This window comes from Pelophylax lessonae (genome assembly GCF_965119305.1).
Source record: "Pelophylax lessonae genome assembly, chromosome: 10".
In the NCBI taxonomy this organism is placed as follows: Eukaryota; Metazoa; Chordata; class Amphibia; order Anura; family Ranidae; genus Pelophylax; species Pelophylax lessonae.
The window spans coordinates 167,745,070-167,768,341 of NC_138777.1; the positions used below are offsets into that span (position 1 = coordinate 167,745,070).

The 23,272-nt window shown below is 43.9% G+C and overlaps 1 protein-coding gene across 1 annotated transcript; it reads left to right on the forward strand.

Moving 5' to 3' along the window:
* The first annotated feature begins 320 nt into the window (after window positions 1-320).
* Window positions 321-21,931, forward strand: EEF1G (eukaryotic translation elongation factor 1 gamma). The gene is made up of 10 exons (XM_082270891.1): window positions 321-470; window positions 6,395-6,553; window positions 10,206-10,269; window positions 14,107-14,249; window positions 14,655-14,798; window positions 14,961-15,090; window positions 18,714-18,912; window positions 19,015-19,187; window positions 21,337-21,461; window positions 21,639-21,931. Exons 1-10 carry the CDS (start codon window positions 453-455, stop codon window positions 21,795-21,797), a joined length of 1,314 nt encoding a protein of 437 aa, XP_082127017.1. The 5' UTR covers window positions 321-452; the 3' UTR covers window positions 21,798-21,931.
* Window positions 21,932-23,272: the final 1,341 nt, after the last annotated feature.

The following is a 23,272-nucleotide window of genomic DNA, read 5'->3' on the forward strand; positions in this document are numbered from 1 at the left end:
CATTTTCTAGACCTTTGCGGTAATATCGTGTAACATAAATATTGGAACTATCACTATTTTATTCTCTAGTCTAGGGTGTCTGCTTTCAGAAAGCGTCTCATGTTTAGGGGGGAGGGGTGTCTGGCAGTGAAGGGGTTAGTGAGGCAGCCCTGTGCTCCTATGTATCAGGTGTCAGCCATTAATATGTGACAATGAGCACGGCTCAGCCCTATAATGTGAGGTAATTTATTCCCTATCCTAGGAGTGGCGCTGTCTATACTCCGCACACATCTACACTGCGGACATTTCTCTCCTCCTCCGTCACACAGCGCCTCACACAAAAGCCGCGTCATAGCAGCGTACTGCCGCTAGGCGGCGCCTATGAAAAGCGCTCCTTGTAGCGCGACACTCTTTCTTTGCGGCCTGTGGCAACGTCGGCACGCTCGCTGTACGGCTCCTCCCTTTCTCCTCGCATGAAGATGGCCGGCGGGGTGAGTAGTGTCGGGTCCGGGGAAATCTGACAACATCGGACGGCTGGAGCGGTGGCCTGGCTCTGGAGGCGGGGGGCTGGGCTCCGGTGTTTTCTATGTACATGGTGGGGGGGTTATTGTGTGTTGTAGAAGGCGGAGAGGAGCCGCTAAGGGGAATAATGACACCCCCCCCCCCCGGAACTGAGAACCCGGCTCCGCTGTGTGTGAGGGAGAGCCGGAGCATTATGTGTGAGGGACCCGCATACAGGGACATGGGGGAGGCCTCTGTACCGTGTTCTGTGTACCTGGGCCTGTCTGTTCATTCCTCTCAGACTTCCATTGTGCTGAGGGGCCCCCTGTCCATTGTATGACCTGTACCAGTAGAGGGGCCCCTGTCCTGTCCATTGTATGACCTGTACCAGCGGAGGGGCCCCTGTCCATTGTAGGACCTGTACCAGCAGAGGGGCCCCTGTCCATTGTAGGAACCTGTACCAGCGGAGGCGCCCCTGTCCATTGTAGGAACCTGTACCAGCGGAGGGGCCCCTGTCCATTGTAGGAACCTGTACCAGCGGAGGGGCCCCTGTCCATTGTAGGAACCTGTACCAGCGGAGGGGCCCCTGTCCATTGTAGGTACCTGTACCAGCGGAGGGGCCCCTGTCCATTGTAGGTACCTGTACCAGCGGAGGGGCCCCTGTCCATTGTAGGAACCTGTACCAGCGGAGGGGCCCCTGTCCATTGTAGGAACCTGTACCAGCGGAGGGGCCCCTGTCCATTGTAGGAACCTGTACCAGCGGAGGGGCCCCTGTCCATTGTAGGAACCTGTACCAGCGGAGGGGCCCCTGTCCATTGTAGGAACCTGTACCAGCGGAGGGGCCCCTGTCCATTGTAGGAACCTGTACCAGCGGAGGGGCCCCTGTCCATTGTAGGAACCTGTACCAGCGGAGGGGCCCCTGTCCATTGTAGGAACCTGTACCAGCGGAGGGGCCCCTGTCCATTGTAGGAACCTGTACCAGCGGAGGGGCCCCTGTCCATTGTAGGAACCTGTACCAGCGGAGGGGCCCCTGTCCATTGTAGGAACCTGTACCAGCGGAGGGGCCCCTGTCCATTGTAGGAACCTGTACCAGCGGAGGGGCCCCTGTCCATTGTAGGAACCTGTACCAGCGGAGGGGCCCCTGTCCATTGTAGGAACCTGTACCAGCGGAGGGGCCCCTGTCCATTGTAGGACCTGTGCCAGCGGAGGGGCCCCCTGTCAGCTCATACAAGTAGAGTGGTCCCTGTCCTCTTCATACCCTGATCATTGTATGACATGTACCATCTGTTCTGTACTTGGGTCTGTCTTATTCCCCTCACTCCAATACTCTGCAGCTGGCCATACATGGATAGAAAACAAAGTGAAAATTACTACAAAACATGAAACTTTCTTTTGATCTAACACTCAATTACCCAATCCTTGTATCCAGTTTTCCTGAGTTTCAAAATTAGTGGTTGTAAACCTCAGATGTGAAATGCGAACAAAGCATATCCCTCTTTAGTGTGTTGTGCTTGTCTCAATCCAGAGCACAAAGTGTAATTTCTGTCTGCTGCGTCTTCCTCTGCTCTCAGCTTGAGTCCCTTCTGACAAGTTTTAGTGACACCAAAAGAAAAAAGGTGACAGGAGGGATCTCCAGTTGATTGGCAGCCTCAGCTTTTTGCAGGGGGTGTGTCCCTTCTCTCCAGTCAGCTCACTTAGCTCTGCAGGGTGTAACTACAGATCCTCACACCCTGCTTTCTGAATGCACCAACAAGCTGTATAAATTCTGCACTTTGGATGTACAGGACAGATTGCTGCAGATAGATACAACCAATGTAGGAGGATTTTTCATCTGTAAGGCCAGACACTTCACTGGATCTATGTAAATGTTTTTTTTTTTTACAGTTGAACTACAAACAGAAAATCATTTGATCAAAAATGTTCCAATGTTTTTTGATCCTAAAACAAAAATTGTCGTAGTAAGCACACCAACCACACAAATCCAGCACTTGTTCTACTGGTTTGAATTTTCATTCAGTTTTCTATTCAGGTATGGCCAGCTTAAGGGATGTCCCCATGATCTGTAGACTGACCATTGTGTGACGGCTACCGTGTTCTCTTTACTTTATTGTTTGTTCCGCACACCCATCTAATACTGAGGGGTCAGTGTGTGCTCCTATAGGCTGACAATTGTGTGACATACTGTGTGTGATCTGTCTTTTTTCACCCACCTCTTACTCTGAGCACAAACAAGTGTCACTGATGTCTTCTAGATTGACCATAGTAGAACATATACGATATGCACTCCTGTAGTAGTGATCCCTCTTCTATAGGTATATAGAAGAGGGATCACTACTACAGGAGAACATATCGTGTGTGTATATAATGTTGTGCCGTATCAAAGCAACCGAGGGTCTTGTAGTATGACCATTGTCTCTCTCACTGTGCTCTGCCTTACCGCTTCCACTAATCCCCCCTTCTACACTGAGCACATAGAAGTGTAGGTATCAGTATGATCTCCTGTAGGTGGTTAAATGTCCTTTATATACACCCTTGTTTAGTCTGATTTACTGGAATCATTTTGACAGACTGCTGCCACTGAATGGGACCTGCCTTGGGAGAACAATAGATGCTACTTTTGTTTTTTTGGTTTTCCACAATACAAAATAAATTATTCAACTTTTCAGTGTGCAGCAACCCCCTCTCATCCCAATACCACCCCCACTGCTTTTCCATCTCCAATCCTCTCCTTATTCATTTTCTAAACTTCCTTTAACTCCATATTTTTTTTTTTTTTAAATCAAGAGAAGTTTATTGAGAAATCGCACACACAAATATAGCGCATGTAAAAGAAAATCACCAAGTAAGGTATACATAAGGTTACAGATCTCAGCCCGTCATCAAAAATGCAGTAGTGAACTGGAATTGGCATGAAAATTCACACCATAACAGGCTTGCTAACCAAATAACGATAAAGGTAGCGACCCCAGTGAAAACTCTAGGAGCCCACCAAGACCCTTAGTTAAAGCAGCAAACAGTCCAATATCAAGTCCGTACGGGCCATAGCCAGTGAGCTTAACCAAACCCCCCAAATCTGCATAAATTTGGATGGAGAACCTCTATGCTGGTATATACATTTCTCCATGCGAAGGGTGGAACCCAGCTGCTCCATCCACATCTACATGTTGGGGGTTCCTGCGCAATCCAATGCCTGAGGATAAGCAGTCCAGCCGGAAACAAAGCCTGTGCCGCTGAACTCCATATATTTTATTGTCCTTTTGTATTCACTTCAAATGTCCCAGATAGTAGACAATTTTCCCCCTCCGCCCTTTTTCTACATCGTAGATGTTCCATATTATATCTAGTTTCTACTTTTCTCCCCCAATCTCAATGTAGGGCACTGTTTTTGCCAAAATTGTGGGATTAAACTTTTCGATGCATTCTTTAAGTGCAATTATTGAGTTGCTGCCGGTACTATCTCAAAATTTCTTTACTACTGCCTAATCCACTAATCAGTGTTCTACCATTTCTATAGTCCTAGAGTGACTCATGCACGGGTGAATAAAATGTATAATATTGTGTTTTGGGGTGTTGAACCCTCCATATGAATCAATTGACCATTTCTTTGATACTCAAAATTTGCTTTTTTTTTTTTTTTAAATCACCCTTGCATGTAACATACTGTCTATTTTGGGGTTCGTACAGAAATTCCCCTGCCATAATCACATAACCTACTTTGAAATTGAACAGTACAGTAAATGTTTACCAGTGTGCATTCTGTTTCCCTTCCAAGAACAAAAAACTTCCTTCCGGGGCAACCAACCTGTCACCCGTGGTAAACGGTTTCCAGCTATACCAATGGCCACTCCCTTTTCTCTTTGTTGAGTCCCCATAGAACCAGGCTGGGTAATCTTTTGAAAATGTATTTTTGATTGATGAGAAAAAATGCGTCTCTTGGAGGAATATTATCCCTGCTTCATATTTTTTCTTTTGATACTTTGTCTTCCCTGGGGAGTTTAACCCATGCACATTATAGGTTAAAAACTTTCACCCATCCTTGCTCTACCCACTCCGCTCCTCACCTTCCTCCAAATTCATGCTCTTTCTAGTGGGCCTCTAGACTGAGAGATTGTTGGATGATGTTGGGAGCAATCAAGCATATTTTGAGTGGACTCTGAGGATCATCCTAAAATTCTTGTAAGAAAGATCCTCCTCTGCCCCCACCCAACCCCTATAACCCATATTATTGGATTGTGGCCCTCTACTGGCCTTCGAGCCTATTGCAGGCATGTCCATTTTGTCAATGCCTGCTAATTGAGCCTTTCCCCTTCAGGTGCAGCCCTGTGCGCTGGTTTGGTACAGCCCCCCCCCCCTATGCAGAGATGCTGTATCCTGCCAACTCCTAAACTAGGCCTCCCATCCAATAGCGATCACTTCTGTCCCCCACTTATCCCTCTATAATGTCTTTAGAACAGTCTTCCCTACTCCCCCCCCCCCCCCCCCCTTCAGTCCGGAGCACCCTTCCCCTTATCTTAATCTAGTTACTTCTGTATGGCTCGTCTGTCCTTGTAGCTGACCATCCTGGTATATTTGGTATGGTCAGATTCAGTTTATTGCAGAAGTCTTCTAGCGCCTCTAGAAATCTTAGTCTAGCTGAGCGTCTGCCTTTCCTTCCTTTCAAGCAGGTCGGAAAACCCCAGGAGTACTGTACATTCCGCAATCTCATCTGCTCCAGAAGCAGTTTAAAGCGGTCATATATTTATTATACCTGGGCTGGCACTTCTCTTCAGGGGCTTTGCCCCTGCTCCTTTCAGTGTTTTGCCCTCTCATTAAAGGCTTAAATCACTCCTTTCCAAGACCCCTTTAACGCTTTTACTCCGTGGTTTGTCAATTATAGGGGTTTTTAGAGGGGTTGAGGTAGATTTAAATAAGCCTTGTACCTAGGCAGTGTAGGTCACATGGACTCTGGTTAGCAGAAGCATTGTAGTGGTTTTGTGCCATTAGATTGGAAATCTATTTTTTCATTAAAGGCCAAGTAAAAACATGTCAGACTCCAGGAGGATCTAAATATTTGATGTGCTATTGCTCAGCCTGGAGTAAAGGGCCTGGTTCTAATGTGTCAAGTGATGAACCCAAGAGCTGATTCATGATTGTAGCTTTTATAGCTAGGCATGTCCAGTCTATGGTGTCACGTAGCATCTATTGCTCGGTGTCCTGTCTATGGTGTCACAAGAAATTGGTTAAAGTATCTATGAAATGCGTGTTTTTGTATATTTAAAACCGATCTGGTCAACTTTTGTTAAAACAAGGACGCTTTTGTTTCCGACGACTTGGCCTGCAAATGGTAGTTGCCTGGCCATCATGCTTTCATACCCTATTTTAGTACCTAAAAGTATACTTGTGAGATCATTGACCTTATGTAGTCCACTTGTCCAGTGTAACAGTCGGGCAACTAGCATTTGCAGCAGATGAGAGCATTGACAGGGATGCGCCGATATGGCCATTATAGCTGGATCGGTAATATTGACCGATCCACTGGCTGATACGGTTTGTGCGTAGTAACGGCTCTTGGTGCAGTAGTATGGGAGCTGCTACTTCCTGTATAGGTCCGGCTCACAGGCGGAGTGATATCAGATGCACTCCGCCTGTGAATGGAGGAGCTGTACACATGAAGCACCGGCTTTGCTCTGTACTGCAACCGCTTGCTTTGTGTGTAGCTCCGGCTCGGTATCGGCGATTTCACAACGCCAGATATCGGTGTCGGGTCGTGCATCCCTAATTGACAGCCCACACATTTCTCTTGTAAAATATTTAAAGTCTGCTGTTTTACAGGTGTTTTGTTTTTTTCTTTCCTGTTTAACCCAAAAACTTGTGTACTAGGCATAAGGCTTGAGTTACTCTGCTAATTTTATTTTTTCTTCCTCTTCTGTTGCAGACTTTGTACACGTACCCTGATAACTGGAGGGCATACAAGCCCCTCATCGCTGCTCAGTATTCTGGGTTTCCTATAACTGTTGCATCCTCTGCCCCAGAATTCCAATTTGGTGTGACAAACAAAACTCCAGAATTCCTAAAGAAATTTCCTCTGGGGAAGGTGAGTCATGATATTGTGTATTGGATATTACAGGCGGTCTTAAATGTCCTTATTTGGGCTGGTTATTATGCATTGTTTGCTTAATGGTAAGTGTTTTAATAATTTTGTGAATTGTGAGAGGGGCACTGTATGGAAATATTGGTACCGAAAATACAAGCTGCTCTTGTCCGAAAATGAGTTTAAAAAAAAAGATAGATTTCAACTTATGAGTTTAAATGAATGTCACCCATTATCGGCACCTTCAGAGCAAGAAAAGCTCAAGAAAAACGCATCCCTATGAGCCCGGGTTCACATTAGATGCAGTGTGCATTCGCTACGGATTCTGCATCAAAATGGCAACCTGTTCATCGGAGCCAATTGTACAGCGTGTTGACGACACCCTAAAATTTGTTTGCAAAACTCAGTGTGATTTGCAGAATCCAACTGCATCAGTGTGAACACCCATGAGATCCGATTCTGGTGCGCTTTGAGCCCTACAAAGCCATGGTTCAAATCGCACCCCAGAGACACCACATGTAATAGGCAGATGAATGTGCGGTGATTCCTTTGCGATTTACTTCCCACGTGAACCCGGGCTAAATTTTGTTTTCACACTGGTCTGTTGCTCTTCCTCCAATTTGATTCACATGACCTATGAAAAACCTACCATAAGCACTGTAAAATCAGGGCAAAATGTGTGCTCAGCGCAATTATCACCTTTTTCTGTATTGGCAATATGCAGAAAATGCTATTTTCGACCAACATTTTGGTGACCCTCTAGTGATAAAGCAGTGCTGAATCATACACCTATATCAAAAATGTGCAAAAACATTGGTTTATCGAGAAACTGAAATGTGTATTTTTGCACATTTTTGATATTTGGGTTTTTGCATTTAGCATTAATCATAATTGTCATGTCTGCTTTTGGTATCAATTGCTGAGATGCTGCTTTTTCCTGTTTATATCCAACACAGGTTTTTTTTTTATTTAATATTTTGTTAGCTGGTCCAACTGAGGTAGACTTATGGCAACCCCTATAGGGGGAGGTTTTTAAGAAGCTAAAGGAAAGAAAGCTATTGGTTGCTATTCAATAAATACCACAAAATAAAACCTCTAAAATCGGTGAATGTGATCCTCTGCGCTGACCGGATGTAAAAATGCAATAAAACAGAGTTGCTGCTACTTCAAGTGTAAAATATAAATAAATAAAAGTTCAATATAGAAATAAGTCCAAAGGAGTTTCTAAAGAACTCTTAGTAGCGCAGTAAAAGGATGATAAACCTTATATGAAAAAAGTGCAAAGAAGTGCTTCAAACATCCATTGATGAATGATATGTAAACATATCCAAACAGTCTCTAATTGTCCATAAAATGTGAGGGATCCTTAAAGGGTGCTGATATAGGACCACCTTAGGGTAACACCACCACCAGTGCTGGGATATGGCTAGAAAACTCACTCACCAGAACACAATGCCTGACCACTCTCATGGACTAGGCAAAGACAGCATAGGTTTAAATGAGGGTAAAACCAACTCTCTCCTGGCAATCCTGGTTCTTGTACGGATAACTCCTCTCATTGGCATATGGATAAAGAGATAAAAAGCACTCCCATTGCGTGATAACGTTTATAACAATTTATTGAAATAACCATAAACCATCACACTCACATAAGCGTAGATCAAAATAGGCAGAAAACAAATGGTTCCAGAGTCTGGTATGCTGTATCGCTATCCGAAAACTCCTTCACCCTCAGTGTACAATTGTTCAGTGGACGCCGTATAGCCACGCCCCGACGCGGCGTTTCGTCATTTCCGACTTCCTCACGGAGGCCTCCGTGAGGAAGTCGGAAATGACAACGCCGCGTCGGGGCGTGGCTATACGGCGTCCACTGAACAATTGTACACTGAGGGTGAAGGAGTTTTCGGATAGCGATACAGCATACCAGACTCTGGAACCATTTGTTTTCTGCCTATTTTGATCTACGCTTATGTGAGTGTGATGGTTTATGGTTATTTTAATAAATTGTTATAAACGTTATCACGCAATGGGAGTGCTTTTTATCTCTTTATCCATATGCCAATGAGAGGAGTTATCCGTACAAGAACCAGGATTGCCAGGAGAGAGTTGGTTTTACCCTCATTTAAACCTATGCTGTCTTTGCCTAGTCCATGAGAGTGGTCAGGCATTGTGTTCTGGTGAGTGAGTTTTCTAGCCATATCCCAGCACTGGTGGTGGTGTTACCCTAAGGTGGTCCTATATCAGCACCCTTTAAGGATCCCTCACATTTTATGGACAATTAGAGACTGTTTGGATATGTTTACATATCATTCATCAATGGATGTTTGAAGCACTTCTTTGCACTTTTTTCATATAAGGTTTATCATCCTTTTACTGCGCTACTAAGAGTTCTTTAGAAACTCCTTTGGACTTATTTCTATATTGAACTTTTATTTATTTATATTGGTTGCTATTGCTGGTCACTTTGTAAAGCTTTTAATTACTTTGCTGTCCTACCTGAGATAGTGAGCTGGAACAAGTATGCAGATCAGGAAAGTCCGATTGAAGCTAGAACTCTTAATTTAACTTTATTTTATAGTGTTCTGTGATCAGCACAAGTCATTGTTTTAATTTTTCAGCAAAAAAAGCCTTCATACCTCCTGAGTGCAGCTATTTTGTAGTTCCATTGTGTTTTAAATTCTCCTGGGAGCTTGGACAGGGTACCTCATGCGTTCCATGCATGGCTGCCCACCATTTTATGGGTTCATTTTAGAGTGATTGTAAAGTCGTCTTCTTTGGTTATACTTGCCTGCTCTGTTCAGTTGGTTTTGGAGTGGCCCGGATCCTCTTCTCGGGTCCCTCTTCGGCTATCCTGGCCCCTCCCTCCTGTCGTGTGCCCCAGCAGCAAGAAGTTTGCTTTGGGGCAGCCGAGCTGCAGCTCTGTCTATTCAGACATGGAGCTGCCATTTGACCCTGCCCCCTCTCTCTCCTGATTGGTTAACTTTGACAGCTGTGGGAGCCAGTGGCGCCGCTGCTGTCTTAGCCAATCAGGAGGGACTTGTGGACATCGCTGGCTAGAGATGGGGTTCAGGTAAGTATTAGGGGGTGCTGGGAGGCTGCTTCACACAGGCGGCATTTTGTTAATGCATTAAGATAAAACTTTATAACTCTAAGTGGGAGTTGAGGCAAAACAAAACTCAGTAAAATTTGCTTCTAATAACGTTCTGGGCAGCGGTGAAGGATTCAAATCCCTAATAGTTAATGTTTCGCTGCTATGGGGTTTTGCCATTTGTTATAATAACCATTTTCACCAAAGCTAAAAATTCAGAACAGGAATTGAACAGAAATCTTTCGGTAGGGGTGCTTTTTCAGCACTGTAGTGAGTAGTGACTACTAAGCGGGGATATCGCTAATTTTAAAGAGATTCCTGCTCATCTATTGGTTTGACAAAGTGCAACAGAAAATATCTTAAATCTGATCAAGTAGCAAACCTAACTGTTTTTAACCATTCTGTATTCTAAAACTAACCAGTACTTTTATGTATACTTAGTCTGATAGTTTGGAAAGTTTACATATTTTTTTTTTTTTTTATCCTTGCTGAAATTTTTGCCTAAAGAAAAAGATGGGTAAAAGTTTGCTTTCTTGATGTGTAATGTTTTTGTGTTCCATGTTTTAGGTTCCAGCATTTGAGGGAAATGACGGCTTCTGTCTGTTTGAGAGCAGTGCCATTGCTCACTATGGTATGAAATCCTTTGTTTCAGCATATGTCTTTTATAGTACTAATCTTCATTGCAGATCTGTTCTGTCTTCATTGCTTATGATTTATTAGATTGGTTGTCTGTCTGCTTTTGTTTTCAACCTGGTGATTAAAAAACTCTTTGGAGTCTATTTCAAGTGGTTTATGGCTGCTGCTTAGAAATAGTGTGACTGAAGGAATTTACTGGAGGCTGGATTATTGATCTTAACAAGAATGGGAGCTGCATTTTCCTTTTTTGGAGAGCATTGAGCAAAATCGGTTTTAATAAAAATCTTTGAAAATAAGATAATACAGGTAACAACTGCAAAAAGAAACCTTTTGCTTTTTGTAAAGGGGTTAACAAACTTTGTGCACCGCTAAACAAAGCATTACATAGTAAAATAACATCTTCAGCAAAACAAGGCATTACCAGTACCAAGGCTCCAAGGAAGAGGCAACTGGCCGAGATAAAGAACCAAAACTCCTGGGGGGATTCGCCCAGTCCCGAGGCAAATCCAATGGGATCAGAAGCTGTTACCCAGGGAACTGGAAGAAGCCCCACAGCGCAAATTATTCAACCGGTATCCAAGGATCCTAAGAAAAAATCATACTGTGTGGTCATGAGTGGAGAGCAGCTTGAGCGATTAATAGGATTACAAAGGAAAAGGGCATAACCCAAAAGCAGACTGCTTTCACCAAATAGAGCGAATAACATTAGTCTTGGGTATACCCCTAACGAGACCTGAACTGAAAGATAACTGAACCCATAGGTAACCCCTAAAAGCAATCTGGATGAAGATGTATAAGAACTCATGTGAGCAGTGAGAACAGGAAAGAGAGAAAAGAAGCAAAAGGGAAACTTAAGGAAGGAAGGAAGAGGAAGAACAAAGGAGGTTACGTATGCCCTGGAGGTCTTGCGAAACGACAGAGAAGCAAAGCAAGATGATTAAAAGATCAGGGAAGTATTCGTGTACGTCGCCTAAGGTTCCCATGTAATCTCAAATTTCTGGGAAGTATTCAAGAGACTACTAGCCAGTTTTTCTTGAGTCATGATCCAAGATATCTATCTTTTCAGCAGAGTGAACGAAACTGGGGGATTTTTATGCCTTAGCGATGGTCAACTTGGCTCCCAGTAGCATAAAGTGAATCAATCGCTTTTGAGACTTGGAGGCCTCGGCCGGTACAAAGTTCAAAAGAGCTATGTGAGGGGATTGTGCCACCGAAACTCCAGTGACTGCGGATCAGATGGAAAACTTTGTTTCAGAAACCCCTGATTTTTGGACATTCCCACCAAATGTGTAAAAATGAGCCTCTATGAGAACAGTCCCTGAAGCATAGTGGGGAGGAAGAAGGGAAACATTGGTGGAGCCTTTCTGGAACAAGGTACCATCTAGTAATAACTTTCAGACTGGCTTCAATTAATGGAACGTTCAGGACCCCTTTGTATGCCTGCGTCATGGAGGAATACCACTGCTCCGGTTCCCATCCCAGGCCAGGGAGATGCAGCTTGGCGGGTGAGGGGGGGGGGGGGGGGTAAAACCGCAGTTCAATATCCTATTTTTACTGCTCTTCCTGGCTACCTGTGTAAATGAGGCCTTAGAGGTCCTCAGTCTCAATTTCAGGATTTGGCTTAGAGTAATCAGTGAAGTTGTGTAGTACGAGCAGAAAATGGGGGTTTGGAGTCCTTACCCACTTAAAAAACAGGCCTATTTCTGACACTTGTTTACAAGGTAACATCAGTTTTTTTTTTTTGCTAGAAAATTACTTGGAACCCTCCAAACATATTTTTAGAGACCCAAGAGAATAAAATGGAGTCAGTCGCAATACTTTGTCACACCGTATTTGCGTAGCGGTCTTACAATTGCAATTTTTTTTTGGGGGGGGGGGGGGGAATAACATTTTTGACAAAAACAGTAAAGTTAGCCTAATTTTTTTTTCTTCTATAATGTAAGATAGTTACGCAAAGTAAATAGATACCCAACATGTCATGCTTCAAAATTGCGCATGCTCGTGGAATGGCGACAAACATTGGTACTTGCAAATCTTCTTAGGCGACGCTTTAAAATTTCTACAGGTTACCAGTTTAGAGTTAGAGGCAGTCTAGGGCTAGAATTATTGCTCTTGCTCTAACGATCACAGCGACACCTCACGTGTGGTTTGAGCTGGTATACACTGTAAGAGCTGATTGGAGTAAAGGCGCACACACCCCCATTCCACATAGGCAGACAAACAAAGGAATGTGCTCTGAATAGACCAGCTTTCTGCTTATATATTTATAGCACCCACCCCAACACAATTCAGCCTGGTTTTAGCTCAGTTGATGGAGAACTTGTCAGAGGTTCTCATAACGGAGCAGGAGAAAGCCACTGGGCTTAGGCTCGTTTCATATTGGTGCAAATCGGTAAACCCTGAAAATCCACTGTGGGTTCCTGCATCCCATGCAACTTGCAGGCAGTTCACTCTGCCATATGCAAACGGCTGGCATCAGCGATTTGTCAATCCAAAGTAATGACACCCCCAGATCGGTTCACGTATTGCAGTGTGAACTGTCAAATCGGAACATGCACAATTGCTTCCTGTGGAGACAGAATGGCGGTCTGCCATTGTAAACACAGCAGACCGCTGTTCTGTCAGTTATGAACGCAGGGATCCGGTGTTCCTCTTATTTAGGAACACAGATCTGTGCAGAAAGCCCATCTCTCCCCCAGTTAGAAAGCACCCCCTAGGCATATATTTGGCTCTTTCATTGCCCCTGGTGTTAACCCCTTCCCTGCCAGTGCCATTGGTACAGTAACCGTGCATATTTTTTAGCACTGATCACTGTATTAGTCACTGGTCCCCCAAGTGTCAATGTCAGTGAGGTGTCCAATCTGTCTGCAATGTTGCAGTCCCACTAAAAATCGCTGATCACCACCATTACTATTAAAAAATATAAATTACGTAAATCCTTCTGGTTTGTGGATGCGATAACTTTTTGCGCAAACCAATCAATATACACTTATTGGGATTTTTATTTTTACCAGAAATTGTGGCAGAATCCGAATGGACCTAAAAAGATGATAAAATGAGATTTATAATTTTTTTGGGAATGTTGTATAGCTGAAGTAAAATTTAATTTTAATTTTTTTTCCATAATTGTCGCTTTTTTTGTTTATAGTGCAAATAATTGCAGAGTTGATCAAATACCACCAAAAAGCTTGATTTGTGGTGAAAAAAGGACCTCAATTTTGTTTGGGTACATCGTCGCACAACCGCACAGTTGTCAATTAACATAACTGTGCCGTATCGCAAAAAATGGCCCGGTCATTAAAGGGGGTAAATCCTTCCGGTCCGAATGGGTTAAGCATATTCTGAGGAAGAAACGCAATGATTTAACAAATGTATAATGCTTAAAATGCCTCTTCAACCTCATGAGTTGCATTAACGGTACATGAGTGTTGCTCGCAACTGTTTAAATCACATGTTTGTATGTGTGCGGTTGATGAAGTGCTTTTTTTTTTTTCTTCTTGCTATTAAAGGGGGGATAACAAGCTTCCCTTGTGATTGCATTGGCAGGTATTTTAGTTGGATATCTGGAATCTATTAACTAGTGAAGCACAGGGCTGGGTTTTTGACAGTAGCACTTTCCGGATCGTTAGGTCTCTTATGAGAAGCAGCAGTGGTAACTACAGAGCAGGCTTGCATTGATTCCGTTTGTGCTGGTTATGGAAGTGGGCTGCAGCTATAACTTGATAGATATTTGACTAAACCATTATCAACCTATTCAAATTTTTAAAGGTTAACGTTTGCTACCTTGTGAGCTACACATAGTAACTTTTTTTTTTTTTTCTCCTCTGTCCAGTGGGTAATGATGAACTTCGTGGAACTTCCCGCTTAGATCAGGCTCAGATAATCCAATGGGTCAGCTTTGCAGACAGTCACATTGTCCCTCCGGCCAGTGCCTGGGTTTTCCCAACTTTGGGGATCATGCAGTTCAACAAACAGGTAATTCTAAGTGTTTTTGGTTGTGGTTGTTTGCAAATGGCAGCGCTGGGGGATTTGTGCAGATCTTAATCAGGTTTTTTTCCTCCCACTTGCCTTCCTAAAATCTATTAAAATGTTTTCTAAGTAGAGGATTAGAACCTGAGTTTTTGCACTGTCCATCAGAAAATGGCTTCCCCCTCTGTTTCAGATGGCACCTGTCACAGGGATGCTGAGTAATTTGGCAATCTCAAGGGGACCCAATGTAATGAAAATGTGACAGGGGCCTTAACCTTTAATTTACTGAAACGTTTATATTAAAGCCATTAGTCACTGAAGTTGGGGAGAGTGGTAAAATGCCTGCTTGTATGAGTTTTAACAGGTGCCATATTTGACTGGTTTAAGTAACGTCTGTTTGCAATGTTAAAGGCCACAGAACAAGCCAAGGAAGAGGTAAAGCATGTTTTGGCTACTCTGGATTCCCATCTGCAGACAAGAACATTCCTGGTGGGGGAGAGAGTCACCCTGGCCGACATCACTGTAGCATGCTCCCTGCTTTGGCTGTATAAACAGGTATGTATTTGTTGCCAAGAATGAACACTTTTTTAAGTAATTTACACACCAAAGTACCACTACCATACTCTGGTTCTCCTTTTTGGAACAAATCTGTTTTAAATATTACAAAATAGACACCAGCTTGTAATACCATAGCTGTAACATAAATTCTGTTCTCAGGTCCTGGAACCTTCCTTCCGTCAGCCTTATGGTAATGTCACAAGATGGTTTGTGACATGTGTGAACCAGCCCCAGTTCCGTGCTGTGTTGGGAGAGGTGAAACTCTGCGACAAGATGGCTCAGTTTGATGGTAATTGTCCTTGTAACATGGCAATGTTTGGTCCATTGGAGCTGCTATTACTAACTTTTTTTTATAGTGCAAGTTTTGGGGCTGTCATTGTGATCTTTGCTTTTCTGCTTAGTGACTTTTTTTTTTTTTTTTTTTTTGCCCAGAGCAAGTATGTAGCCCCAGTGTATGTAAAATTGTGGAATTTAGAGGCACTATTGACTTTAATGGTACCACCATAGACCTAACCAGATCGAATTTATAGTTTAAAACGACCAGTGTTGAGAGTCATCTTCTGTTATTTTAGATTTGATTGAAATATAATCATGGTTTTAAAGATATTGTAATAAAATATGGTGATTTTAAACTATAGATTCTCTATGGTGGAACCATAAGTCCACAGTGCCTCTACATTCTAGAATTTTCTGTACATAGTAATTTGGGAAAAAGGTACTGTAGCACACTCCATTAATGTAGCCAGTGTAGTTGGGACACCAAACTGTTTTTGTTTTTTTCAGGCCAGTGACTTGCTAGTAAAATTAAAGTTGACCAGTCCAGGTCTTCAGTATCTAAAGTTTAAAAAAGCAGCTACGCATTTTGTTCTGACCGGTACGGTTTGACATCTGATAGTATTTCTCAATGTTTGGAACAGATATTTTCTTGGTGCATTACTTTCAGACTACATGGCTGTTTTCTATCCACTTGTATACAAGTTTGGAGTATCTGACTTTTTATATATGGCCCAAACTTGTAATTGGCCATGGTTGAAATGTCTATGTTCAGTTAAACTAGACCTTTTAAAATTCTACATTTTAACTGTGCATATAAATGTGGGAAAGAGGTGCTTCATCATCAGATTGAAACCAGTAAAAATTCTCAAAATTGGGTTCAGATAGTTAAGCTACCCATAACAGGTTAACCAGCCTTCTTACCTTGCAAGTAAGAAACTTATTATCATAACAGGATACTCTTAATGATGTACTTGTATTCATGCTGTTAAGATGGTGGTGGCTTAACCACTTACCGCATACTAACGTATGGGTACGTCGGTAAACTTTGCGGTAGTGTACCGGGATGATGCCTCTAGCTAGAGGCGTCATCCTGGTACCGTGGTTTAGAGCCGACGGTTGGCATTCCGTCAGTAACGACCGATGCGGCTCGGGAGCCGCTCGATCATTACCGGGGGGGGGGGGGGCGGAGGGGATGTCCCCCTCCCGCCGCCTTCCGTGGCTTTTACCGGGGGGCTCCCGTCCCACTGGGAGCCCCGAGCACCTGGCTGGCACGTCCGCCGGCTGGATGGAGTCCCGTAAACGGCTTCGATCGGGTCTCAGATGAAGTAACCCGGAGGCGGCGTCCATGACGTCACTTCCGGGTTACTATGCTGAAAAAGGTTTGAAAAACGGCTGTATGCAAAAATGCAGTTTTCGGCGTTTTGCATACATGGAAGTATAGTGGCGGGGTCTAGGGTCTTTTAGACCCTCGATCCCTCCATAAAGTGTACCTGTCACTACATATTGGTGTCACAAGGGATGTTTACATTGCTTGTGGCAGCAATAAAAGTGATCAGATTTTTTTTTTTTAAATAAATGGGAAAAAAAAAAATTTAGCCGCCCCCGTCACCGTTGGCTGGCGCACAAAAAAATACTTATACGGAAGTCAAGCCGCAAATGAAATCGTTGTTCAAACCACACGTGAGGTATCGCCAGAGCGTGAGCAATAATTAAAAAAAGAGCTACACTCTAACTCTAAACTGGTAACCGTTAAATTTAAAGCGTCGCCTATTGAGATCTCTATTGACCGTAGTTGCTATCCCACGGGGAGGGCGCAATTTTAAACCGTAACATGTTGGGTATCTATTTACTCGGCGTGACATCATCTTTCACAATATACAAAAAAATGGGCTAACTTCACTGTTTAGTATTTTTTAAATGCAGTGAAATGTGATTTTTCAATTTTTTTCCAAAAAAAATTGCGTTTTAAAGACCGCTGCGCAAATACCGCATGATTGCAATGACCAACATTTTATTCTCCTCCTGAGTCTTTGCTAAAAAAATGTTTGGGGGTTCTAAGTAGTTTTCTAGGAAAAACTGATTTTAACCACTTTACTACCAGTCACGTAACCTCTACGTCGGCTGACTTTGAGTGGTTATACCGGGATGATGCCTCTAGCTAGAGGCATCATCCCGGTACCGTTGTTTGAAGCCGACGGTCGGCTTTCCGTCGGTAACGATCGATGCGGCTCGGGAGCCGCTCGATCGTTACCCGGGGGGGCGGGAGGGGACGTCCCCCCCCCCTCCCGCCGCCTTCCGCGGCTTTGCTCGGGGCTACCGTCCCACCGGGAGCCCCGAGCACCCAGCCGGCACGTCTGCCGGCTGGATGGAGTCCCGATGAATGCCGGAAACGGCATCGATCGGGTCTCCGATGACGTAACCCGGAGGCGGCGTCCATGACGTCACGTCCGGGTTACTGTGCTGCAAAAGGCGGCAGATTTGAAAAACGGCTGTATGCAAAAATGCCGTTTTCGGCGTTTTGCATACAGGGAAGTGTAGTGGAGGGGTCTAGGGTCTTTTAGACCCTCGATCCCTCCATAAAGTGTACCTGTCACGACATATTGCTGTCACCAGGGATGTTTACATTGCTTGTGACAGCAATAAAAGTGATCAGATTTTTTTTTTTTTTAAAAACCTGTAATAAAGTTTAAAAAAAAAAGAAAAAATAAATAGGAAAAAAAAAAAATTTAGCCGTCACCGTTAGCTCGCGCACAAAAAAAAACGTATACGCAAGGCGAGCCGCAAATGAAATCGCTGTTCAAACCACACATGTGAGGTATCGCCGCGATCGCCAGAGCGTGGGCAATAATTTAAAAAAAAGAGCTACACTCTAACTCTAAACTGGTAACCGTTAAATAAATTTAAAGCGTCGCAGATTGAGATCTCTATTGACCGTAGTTTGTCGCCATCCCACGGGGGGGCGCAATTTTAAACCGTAACATGTTTGGTATCTATTTACTCGGCGTGACATCATCTTTCACAATATACAAAAAAATGGGCTAACTTTACTGTTTAGTATTTTTTAAATGCAGTGAAATGTGATTTTTCAAATTTTTTCCAAAAAAATGGCGTTTTAAAGACCGCTGCGCAAATACCGCGTGACAAAAAATTTTGCAATGACCGACATTTTATTCTCCAGAGTCTTTGCTAAAAAAATATATATAATGTTTGGGGGTTCTAAATAGTTTTCTAGGAAAAAATACTGGTTTTAACTTGTGAACAAAAAGTGTCCGAAATAGGGCTGGGGCTAAAGTGGTTAACTTGTGAACAAAGTGTCAAATGGGGCTGGGGCTTAAGTGGTTAAGGCTGAATGCATTCACATCTGAATATGCTTTATATTGCACATCTTGACTCCCGGTTCCCTCTTCCTTCTCAACCCTATTGAGGCCATTCATTGTATTCAAGTATGGGGGCACTGTGGATATTGATGTGAGGCCAAATTTGAATGTTACTGGAAGTCAGTTTGCAAACGCATAACCCCAGTTTTTTTGTTTTTAATGGCTCATGTTTGTTTTCACAAATCTAGTACCCTTTTAAAGAATTTTCTTGTAAAATTTTTGTACCTTTTTTAATTGGTTCCACTTTCTCCCCATCCAGCTAAAAAATTTGCAGAGTTGCAGCCAAAGAAGGAGACCCCCAAGAAGGAGAAACCCGCAAAGGAGCAGAAGAAAGAGAAGGAGGAAAAGAAGCCTGCTCCTGCCCCAGCGGCTGCTCCAGAAGAAGATTTGGATGAGTCTGAGAAGGCTCTTGCAGCAGAGCCAAAGTCAAAAGACCCTTATGCTCATCTCCCTAAAAGGTATATGCCTTAATGTTGTAACGTTTATATTATGAACATGCTTTGCGTTTTGTTGCTCATTGGGTAATGTCTACTTCTCTAACATGATTTCTTGCTTTACAGCTCCTTCATTATGGATGAGTTTAAACGAAAGTATTCAAACGAAGACACACTTTCTGTGGCTCTACCTTACTTCTGGGAGCACTTTGACAAAGAGGGATGGTCCATCTGGTATTCAGAGTACCGTTTCCCAAATGAACTTTCACAGACCTTTATGAGTTGCAATCTCATTACAGGTGAATGGCTGCCAAAAGTACTATTGTGCGGTTTCTAAATGAGTTTGCGGGGGGGTGGGGATGCTTGTCATTAGGAGTTGCAGAAAGAAGCTGATAAATGGTGAGACCTATTGTCATTCATATATGACCTTTTTTAGACGAAATTGCCTCTACATTGCAGTAAACTTTGCTGAGTCACTGTGGAGTTCTGTGTACACTTAGGCCCCTTTAACACAGGCAGTCCAATCAGGTCTGCCCTTTCAGTTTTTCAGGTGGACCTGATCGCACCTTGCACTCTCTCTCCTATGGAGCGGCAGGTGTCAGCAGACATCCGCCGCGATCTGATCCTGTCCAAAATTCAGATGGATGGTTGTCCTATGTTTTTGTAGCAGTCTGGCTGATCGGATGAAAATGGGCAGGCGGTTCGTTTTCACCTGGTTTTCCCATAGTAGAGCAGGACAGCTAGACAGACCTGTCATCTGACTGCTCAGCAGGCATCAGCGCAGCGATCCCCTGCTGAGCAAACTGAGTCCGCCAAGCAGAGGTGCCCATGTAAAAAGGACCTTACTCTGTCACCATTTTTAACCACTTGCCGACCGCCGCAAGTACATGTACTGCAGCGGTCTGCCCCCCTGGTATGTCACTCGCCTGCGAGCCAATAGTGGGCGAGCGCACGCCGCCGTAGGCGCGCCCCCGCTCGTTCACTGCCATCCCAGCGTGAGTGACCGGCTGCTCCGATGTTCATTGAAGTGTAATTTTTTCCCCCAAAAAATTGCATATGAGACACTGCTGCGCAAATGCAGCGATTGCCATTTTATTCTCTAGGGTCTCTGCTAACAAATGTATACACGGCTCAAGAAAATTAAAGGAAGACTTTGAAAACACATCAAAGCTCAATGATTAAAAATATGCTGGATAGCTATACGGGTATGGACTGGGTAATGTGTTAGGAATGAGAATGCCACATCGTTTGATGGAAATTAACCACCTCCCGCCCGCGCTATAGCCGAAAGACGGCTACAGCGCGGGCTCTAATATCCGGGAGACCGTCTTTAAACGGCTCCCCACGCGCTCCTGCGAGCGCGCATCGGGGAAAATCTTTGTCGGCGTGTCCCTTCGACACAGCAAATCACAGATCGTGGTGAATGGCCAATCACAGCGGCCGTTTACCACGTGATCTGAACATCCAATGAGAGATCTCAAATGTAAACATATGAGAAACTCTCATTGCCAGCTCTTTTCCTCAGACTGCAGTGTGAGGAAGAGGAGAGCCGATCAGACACAGAAATGTAATCGGGGCACTGATCACCAGTGCCCTGATTACACAAGAGGTAAATAAAATGCCATCAGTGCCCATAGTGCTGCCAGTCAGTGCCTGCTCATCTAGGCACTGATGGGCACTGACTAGCAGCACTATGGGCACTGTGTGGGCACTGATGGTGCTGCTCATCAGTGCCCAGCAGTGCCACCTATCAGTGCTCATCAGTGCGCATATTAGTACCTCATTGGTGCCCATCAGTGCCGCCTCAGTTTTTATTGCGGTCTGTGCCCCCATTAAGGAGATTCACCCTTGTCCGGTTTACCATTTATCATTGAAAGTAAAAGAATCCCAAATTTTGGGCTGTCAACAGAGAAGAGGAAAATCTTTCAATAAGGACAAATTCCTCAATTTGGAGGGATTTCCTCACTTCCTGCTTGGTTATTGGGACAGGAACTGAAGAAAAATCTCTGTAATGGGACACGGATGGGGAAAAAAAATTCTGATGATATATAACCCTCTGCTCTATCCAAAATGAAAAAGTTTTGGCTATAGTTTGACTTTAAGACTAGAGCAATACAAACTTGCAAACATTTTCTGATGTTGTAAAAAAAAAAAAACTTGGCTTTTCCTTAGTCTCCACTTTTAGTATAGTGTTTTGGTAGAGTAGAAGGGAGTATGTAGCAGAAGCAATCTATACAAAACAGACTAAATTCCTACAGAGATCAGCAGATACAGTGGGATCTCCAGATAGTTTAAGATGAATTCATAAGTGGCTTGAACATTAAGCTGCCGAAAGCCTGGTTGAACAATGCCGCTTTTTTCTAATGGTCCCTTGTTCAATCGGTGAAAAAAAGAGGTTGTAGTGTTGCACTGGTTCTTCTTTGTACTAAGCTCAATCTCCTTCAACAGGTATGTTCCAGCGTCTGGACAAGCTGCGTAAAACTGGCTTTGCTAGTGTCATCCTGTTTGGAACCAACAATGACAGTTCTATCTCTGGCGTATGGGTTTTCAGAGGACAGGATTTGGCATTTACAGTAAGTTAACATATTGCCTAACCTTGCATAATTACAAAATGTATTAAAATACTGAGTATATTCTACAACAAGCTACTCGTAATACTAAACGTCATGCAATCCTTGTAGATTTGGCAGCAAAGGTATTGCTGTACTTACCATATCTGTTTAACATTTAAACTCTCTCTCCATTTTTAGCTATCTGAGGATTGGCAAATAGATTACGAGTCCTATGCCTGGAGGAAGCTGGATTCAGACAGCGAGGAGTGCAAGACCCTGGTCAAAGAGTATTTCTGCTGGGAAGGAGATTTCAAACATGTAGGCAAAGCCTTCAACCAGGGCAAGATCTTCAAGTGAGGCCCTCTGGGAGGGAGAGAGGAGCCGTCTTTCATTTTGAAGAGACATCTGGGACATCAAACATTTTTCTCTTCTCGACCACTCAGACGTTTTAACTTAAAGCAGCAAACAAAAAAATAAAAACCTGAAGTCAAGTACTCGCTTGCGATGGTGTTTAATTTCTGTTCTAAAATGGAGTAACCCATAACCCCCCCCTCCTGGCTGTGCATTCATGTAAAAAGTGATCTGGGTGTACTGTGAGGGGAGGGGAAAGAGGTCCAATAGCAAGCCCCCCTACGTGATCGAAGTTTGTGACTAGTTTTATTTTTTCTTTACATTTCATGTGTGCCCTGGTTTCTACATTGCCCCCCCCCCCCCGAAGCTTAAGAGCTTGAGATTGTGATTATTTTGCTTCATCCACAGCCATAGGAAGGGACAGCTCAAGTCCTTGTTTCCAGGTTTTTACTTGCTAGAGAAGATCAGCGAACATGTTGGCCTTCATCCTGATGACAATCTCAGGCCTGCAGATGGGACAGCAGAGCCCAGAAGACATGGTAGGGGCTGCCCTTCTGGGAGAGCCTGTAAGCTGTCGGGCAGCTGTGCAGTGACCAGCTTACTTTCATATTAAAACCAGCAGGCGGCTTAAGTTACATGTACTGTGTACCCAATCTCCCCACCCCCTTTTAAAAAAAAAAATAAATGCTGGTTGGCTGGTCTTGACTTGGATGTAGTTTACAGAGCACGGATGTAGTTTACAGAGCACAATGTGACCATTTTTATGAGGTCAGCATTGGCAGTCCCTGTTTACAAATTTTTTTGTCCTTTGTAAGAGAATCTATAATGTGAAATGCTAACATTTTTCATTACTACCCTCCTTATAAAAATAATGCTGGTGTCAACATTTTTATCCATGACCCAGAACAAGTATGATTAGGAAAGCCAGAGTAATGCATAGCTTTAGTCAGGAACCATAGCTTGTGAATGTAGAATTGCCTATAGCAACCCCATCCTGTAAGGCTGGGATTCCCAATCTACGGCCCTCCAGTTGTTCATGAACTACAATTCCCATCATGCCTAGTCATGTATATGAATGTCAGGGTTTAAAATTGCCTCATGGGATGTGTAGTTCTGCAACAGCTGCAGGGCCGTAGTTTGGGAATCCCTGCTGTAAGGCAAACACTTATTGGTACTTGTTTACCCCCAGGTCTTGGTACATAGTGTTGTAGTTCTGGTTAAATGACACTAGGAATGGGCTCTGAGGCTCCGGGGGTCCCAACCATCATCCATCCTCTGAAAGCGATCCTGGAGTCCCTTGTATCCTGGGTGGAGGTAGCTAGCAAAAAGTGCCCTCCACCTCATCTGATCCTGAATCTGATTCGGCTGTCGCGGACGTGGGTCACCCCGCTGGGTCTGCAACCACTCGCCTGGAATCCCATGATAGAGGATGATTCCTCCACGTCTGCGACCGTGCCCGAAAAGGCACTGGTGGATGCATT

Bases quoted from the DNA above. Each gene is read 5' to 3' on its own strand.
- EEF1G (XM_082270891.1), top strand. The intron at 14,799-14,960 runs GTATGTATTTGT...TTCTGTTCTCAG, and splicing joins TGCTTTGGCTGTATAAACAG to GTCCTGGAACCTTCCTTCCG. The intron at 15,091-18,713 runs GTAATTGTCCTT...CTCCCCATCCAG, and splicing joins CAAGATGGCTCAGTTTGATG to CTAAAAAATTTGCAGAGTTG.